Below are 6864 nucleotides of genomic sequence, written 5' to 3' on the forward strand. Positions count from 1 at the left end.
CTGAGTTTGTAAATATTTGTATACGTATTTCTAAACCTGTTTAATTTTTCTATGCACTTTTTTTATTTATATCATTTTGTTTAAATAAAGATGTCAAGATGTTTCAACAAATATGTCGTATTTATGTCTATATTAGGGCTCGGCAAACTTTAAAGGAGGAAAAATGCAGAAGAAGAAAGACGAGTCAGTACGATTCACCGTTGATAAAATCTCTTGGAAGGAAACTACGTTAGTTTACCACTTTATTTTCTCGTCCTTTTTGTTTCCACACACTTTATCGACAATCATTGAAATGTTACTCAAATTTTCACCCGCTGATTTTGAAAATGAAACCTGGATGTGCCTTTAACTTTTTAACAGGTCACCACATCTAAATTAGCAGACGTCGCAAGAAGATATAAAAGAGTCCTCTTGGGAAAATGTCAGCGTTGAGCGATGTGTGACGTGTACAGGTAGGTGCTCCTGATGCTCCAGTCTGGGGGGAAGTCATGCACTGGGTGGCTCTTGATATGTCTCTGCATGGCCACCAGACTGCTGCAGAACTCCAAGCATAGTGTGCACCGATAAGGGGACGCCCCGCCGTGAGTCCGTAGGTGCTTGATTATAGCTGAGAAGTCCCGGGAGCGCTGACCACACAGACGACACTCGAAGGGTTTCTCACCTTTTGAGAGGAAGCCGTAAAAGAGGTGTGTTATTTTCCTATCCTCCCCACCACTCATCCTGACCTTTAATCACTTTAATCCACTGGCCTTTTCACATCAATTAGTATAATTCAATAATACAGTATTTTGTTACCTGTGTGAATTCGGTGATGCGTGTCCAGTTGGTGTTTGAGACTAAACTTCTTGGGACAATGTTGGCACTGGTAGGGTCTCTCTCCTGTCAAGTTTTGTCCATTAAATTGGGATTCACAGTCAAAGACGCAACAACGTGCACAGGCCTCACCTGTTCAACAGAAAAAGAAAAGATTTGAGTCAGCATCATGCCATCGGAGTACGTAGAATTTCCTGCCATTGTTTGAGTGTAGAAGTGATGGAAGTGAAACAATGTGGTTAAGTTAGCATCTCTATGCCCTGCCAATAGTTTCACTTTCTGGCTTTAAGTTGTAATACCACTATTCATCTCTACATGGCACACTCACTTTGCCCAAAAATTTTTAATATTAAGGACCCTGCAATGTAAAGTATGTTTCATGTTTAAAATAAATTACATACTGCCGCAGTGCGTTATCGACATTTGTAACTTTTGAAGTTATCTCTTGTGAAGCAAGAGCATCATAATCCATTTAGCAGATACATTTAGATACAAAAAAAAAATATTCGACAAATACACGCTTGCTGTAACCACAAATGATGAATTGACACAAAAGATAGAAGCCAAGTATATCATCCAGCTATGCCACTAATAATTTGAACAATGTTTCGTGCGTGATCGTGTGTGATGTTGTTTTTGTGCACACACCACACGTGTGCAGGACATACTGTACCGCAGCATTGCTGTTTCTAGTAAACCACATGCTGCACTGAGCTTGCTAAACCACAACTTTCCACTGCCTATCTCAATGTTAGCGGTCATGTCAAGTGTTGCTTTTGTAAAAGTGTTATATTATCTTTCGCATCGACTTGAAGTCACTGCTGACACTCTGCTGTTGTGTATTGTACATTAGTGTGTATTGTGTGTTACCTGATGTCAAGGAGGCTGGATCACATCGCAGATAGGAGTTGCAGTGCTTGCAATCTTTAGCCACGTTGGTTTTGTGCACGACTGAGCGGCTAAGGAGAAAATGAGTTGTTTATTTTTAGACTTAATAATAATAATACTAAGTAATTCGATTTTATCACACGCTGACATTGAACCAATAACCGTGCTACTCTTGTTTACTAGCAGTACTATATGCAATGAATAAGAAGGGCACACTAGTTGAACAACTCTAGAAAATATAAAAAGTCTACACACCCCTGTTATAATGCCAGGCTGATCAATAACCATTCATACGCTCTCTGGATAATTTGGAGCCTTAACTTGACTTTACCGGAAAACTCCGTGCATGCAGATAGACAGACTAGGGCCAAGATTTGTACATTACATATTTAAAACTGATGTGCTAACCAAAAAAAAACTCAGCATAATTTCTCTTGATATAGTACAATAACTATTGTGCAAAATTTTAGTGGAAAAAAAAATATGGGTACAAATTTATTGTAATCTTGAGCTCGTGAAAGCCATGAACTAAATAAATAAAATCAGCCTTGAGATACATTATACAATATTTTTTAAAATATAGTACACAGGGAATGTAACAATATGTTTATTATTGTGATTCCATAATGACCGATGATTATAAAGTGTAACGCGGCTCGCTGAAGGTGTACCTAATATAGTGGCCTTTGTGTGTATGACTTCCTGTAGCCTCAACTGCAGCTTTCAGGCTGGAAGGTGTTTTTAAGTGTTATGTTGCATCGGAGGGGGTGAAAGAAGATCATTCAATGAAACACAGTTAAAAGTTGCTTTTTCCCCACAAAGATCAAAAACCGTTTCACAGAGTATAAAAATCGCTGCCTTTTGCCACGCAACAAGGTTTCGGTGGGTGGAAAATTTTGATTTGTGCAAAGGTGGGGAGAAATGTGGGGAAATCCCCAACACACACACATTGTGATCGAACAGGCTGCACACATTAATTGAAAACAAATGAATTAAGAATGTTCAGTTGGTTTAGAGACATTAGGGGGGAAAAAACTACATTAATGATATCTGTAGAATAGTTTAGTTTTGTCCTTTTTTCACTCCAATAGTAACGCTCTGAAAGTTAATTAGGGGAAATAATGTAACACTAGCACAACCCACGGAAAAAGAGACTCATGATTAATAACGTTTCAGGCAAAAAGACATTGAGGAACGGACATGTCAAGAAATGTCAATTTTTTAAACGATATAAATAATCTACTTCAATTTATTCACACATTTCTTTGGCATAATTGTTAATCACACACTCTAATTTGTTATATTATATAGTATATATATATATATACAAAATTAAATCTATACATGCACACACACCCACGACACACACATCTAGATGATACATAATGTTATATATAATATTTTTATATTGTGTATATATATTGAATTAAATTATAAAGTAATGTGCTGTATGCAGTACTGCTATTACTACATTAGTGCCGACTTACCTGATCTCAGTGATTTTGTCTGTCCTCTGTCTGGCCTTTACTCTTGTCACCTGCAAGCCCACCTTGATGTTCTCAGTGGTGGGGGAGTAAAGATGTTGTCCATAATGCAAGGCTGTTACGACAGAATGCTGAGGGGGGACCTGGAAATGGGGTCCTTGCAGAGGGAAGACTTGGGGTGCGGGCAAGGCAAGTGTTACAGGGGGCTGACGGGGGTGAGCCGCTATGAAGGTGGAGTAATTCTCGGCTATGCGTCTCAGGCTCCTCGCCGAGCTCCACATGTGTCTTGGGATGGTCCAAGCAGAGGAGGACAAGTTGGAGACTGAGCTGGTGATGACACTGTCCCTACTGAAAGTTGTCAATGTGGACTGTTTTCTTGGCTCTTCTGTTTCTGTCTTTTCCATGATATTGTTTTTAATCAAAGGAGATTTTTTGAGTTTCTCCTCTTCATTGGTCCGTCTATTGAGCTCCTCCTCGTCATCACTTCCACTGGTTACTTCAAGCCTTTGTCCTACCTGCTTGGTCCTGAATGCATCCAAGTGGCATTGACACTGCTCCTCCAGTGATTGCATTTCTAGAAACTGAGCAGCTAGAAGTAGCTGCTGCAGGTCATCTTTTGACACCTCCACACTCTGCATGTAGGCAAAGTCCAGGACCTGCTGGAAGGTTCTCGGTGAGAGTTCATCCAGTGTACAGTGGACCTCTTGCTTTGTCTCCGCATGGGTGAATTTCTGTTCGAGTGGCCTGCTAACACAGGCCAGAACCAGGCGATGAGCCCGAAAAGTTTGGTTCTTCACTGAGATGAGGGTGTCGCACATTGAACCTGAGCGGCGTAAAGCGTTGGCCCGATGCAGGAAATGAAAGTACTGAGTATTGTGGAGTCGAATCATCGCTGAAGTCACTTTAAGTAATATTCTGAGCAGTGTGTAAACACAAAGGAACAGAAAATTGTGTTGAGATTAATATTTTCATCGTGCATATATATATATATATATATATATATATATATATATATATAATAAATAATATATTTATATATTCATATAATATATTTATTTATTTTGTAATATAATTGTGTATATATATATATATATATATATATATATATATATATATATATATATATATATATATATATATATTGCACATATATATATATATATATATATATATATATATATATATATATATATATATATATTGCACATATATATATATATATATATATATATATATATATATAAAATAAATAATATAATATATATAAAATATAATTCTCGGAAAATACATTACCAAATATGGGTTCTTTGATAAGACTTATCTCATTCAAATCTAAACCAACCCTCATTTTTTTTTTTTTTGACTTCGTGGTATCACAACAGGCTTGCCATGTGAACTTGTCTTACTGGTAGTCCTATCTGATATCACGTTTAAGTGTCCGGAACTAGACTTGTGTCTTGTGAGAGAGTCGTGCAGACTGTAAAGCCGCAAAAGTATCTTCAAAATATTTGAAACAGTGATGAAACACTTTGCTCATAACGAACAATTAACACCATTTGGAGGGCACGTACATCAAATTCAAGTTACAACTGGACTTCAATGATAATTTAATGTTCATGTATTTGAAGAAACCTCACAATAATGTATCATCCATTGGCTGTGAGCCAAATGAACTCATACGAAGATGCAGCGTGTGATGGGCCACTCATTCGATAAGCAACCCAGTTTCACAGATGGGAAGTAAACGTAAATGACATTCAAATGTCACCGTAGTTATTTCTTGTGTATGCACGGTTTTTAAAAATCTCTCCTGCAGTTTGTCTGTTTGTATTCGTTTGACTAAATTTCTACATATAGACTTGCTCATCAGCTTTTAATAATAACGCTAATAATAAGCTGGATTTTATATATGATAATAATAATCATCAGAATCATAGCACAATAACAATAATAATAAGCATCATAATATTAATGTTTGTACAATTACATTTATTTATTAAATTACATTTATTTAATTAATATTTCTGAATGAAAGGTTAGTTTTAGAAACAGGTGGATGATTTCTTTGAAACGTCATTGTTATAAATTACAATGCATGGTAAAATCCGTGTTGAGCAAGCTTTTATCGGCCAAATTGAAAAACAAAGATTAAAAAATAATACTAGGAAAAACGATTACGACATTCTTCTTGTTTAAAAATACACAGAGGGACATGTCAAATTAGAATTTGCTTTTGGTCATTGTAATTTTTTGAAGACGCCAGATACAGCAAGTTAATTTCTATTTTATGTTCTGTGCAAACTTTGCACTGCAAAGTAAGTAAAATAAAATTCTTCTCATTCTATAAATATCATCATCCATCCATCCATCCATCCATCCATCCATTATCCTCATTTGGGTTGCTGATAATGACAATTTATTTATTAAAAATCATCAACATTTCCCAAACTGTCTTTTTCTTTGGTCCAGTAGCTTTGTAAAAATTATTCCAACACTAACTCATCTTCAAATTTGATACATGTGCCCTCCAATGTTGTTGTTTTTTTTCTCCAGAACTTTAGGTCCAATGACAATGACTTATTGTTAGGGTCAGGGTCAAATCACTGTTAGCCTTAGCCCCCAATTCAGTTTTCTTCCCCTTTACTCGAAATGTCGGTTATATCATTCTGCCGCAGGAAATAACATACAACCACAACTGTACATTCTTCTGCGATTCTGCCGACATTGCTCTCTAGTTACACTTACAGTATTTAAAGACTTTAGCTGCAAAGTGCGCCATGCTTTGCTGCTAAATAGAGTCTAATAATAATTTTTCAAAAATGGATGATCCTCGACCCTATCGGAGAAGTATTTGTTTGAATTATTAGGGTTCCAATTTGCCGTGCATCACGCTGTTTTTAATATTTGGCCTTTTCTAACAAAACAATGGCTCCGGTCCCTTAGATATCATTAGACTGTGCAGTTGTACCTAATGTTGTGACCTGTGGGAGCATCCATCCATTGACTGGACATGAAGATGATGATCGCTCATCAGACCAGTGTGTGTACCGAAAGGTTAAGGTTGAGACACTTACTTGGTATATATTAGTGAGTATTCTCCCAGGTGGATGATGGACTGTCTTTCATCATGGCAATGATAACTTGTCATTTAGAAAGTTTCCTCTCCGTTCTTGAAGTCCCTCCCCTTCGTCTCTCCCTCATTGGTGCATTCATTGCTACCTTGTTTTTAGCAGCTAATCTATGATCTGACCCAAAAAAAAATAATTGTTAAACTTGGCAGTTTGAGCTGAAAGTAGTGAGAGAAGAAATTTGAAAATTTGATTTCCCTCTCTGGCCCCATCCTGTACTTCTAGAAACACAGCGCCAGATGAAAAACAACCAATTAGAGCTTTTTTTTTTTGAATGAATCAAAGCTTTAGGGAACTAAAGAAGCACGCGTCTTGGTAAATATGAGTCACTTTACCACAGTGGACGTATGTGAGCTGTGGATTTCTGAGGAACCACAAGTCTGATGAATGTTGCCGGAGGCTAGACTGGTAAAGTGTCACTGTATGGCCCACACAATCTTTTTTCACATGAATACAACTCGCTGTCATAGTTGTGGTCTAGATGAAGGGAACCTATGCGGTGTTTGTGACACTTGTTCACTTCTTTGTAATTTCTGAAGGAAATGTGTGTG

At 37.1% G+C, this 6864-nt stretch overlaps 1 protein-coding gene across 4 annotated transcripts; it reads right to left on the reverse strand.

The window, feature by feature from the left end:
* Positions 1-209: 209 nt before the first annotated feature.
* On the reverse strand, positions 210-6504 carry zbtb32 (zinc finger and BTB domain containing 32). 4 transcript variants are annotated; one of them, XM_061288787.1, is made up of 6 exons: positions 6260-6504; positions 3189-4100; positions 2373-2429; positions 1684-1772; positions 796-879; positions 210-661 (listed from the first exon to the last, which is right to left on the reverse strand). In XM_061288787.1, the coding sequence occupies exons 1-6, from the start codon at positions 6331-6333 to the stop codon at positions 423-425; spliced, it is 1455 nt and encodes a 484-aa protein (XP_061144771.1). In that variant the 5' UTR covers positions 6334-6504; the 3' UTR covers positions 210-422. The 4 variants fall into 4 exon arrangements, with proteins under 4 accessions (XP_061144771.1, XP_061144769.1, XP_061144772.1 ...); XM_061288785.1 differs by having other exon boundaries at positions 796-945; positions 6260-6494; XM_061288788.1 differs by lacking the exon at positions 2373-2429 and having other exon boundaries at positions 6260-6442.
* Positions 6505-6864: the final 360 nt, after the last annotated feature.

This window comes from Syngnathus typhle, linkage group LG10 (genome assembly GCF_033458585.1).
Source record: "Syngnathus typhle isolate RoL2023-S1 ecotype Sweden linkage group LG10, RoL_Styp_1.0, whole genome shotgun sequence".
Taxonomy (NCBI): Eukaryota; Metazoa; Chordata; class Actinopteri; order Syngnathiformes; family Syngnathidae; genus Syngnathus; species Syngnathus typhle.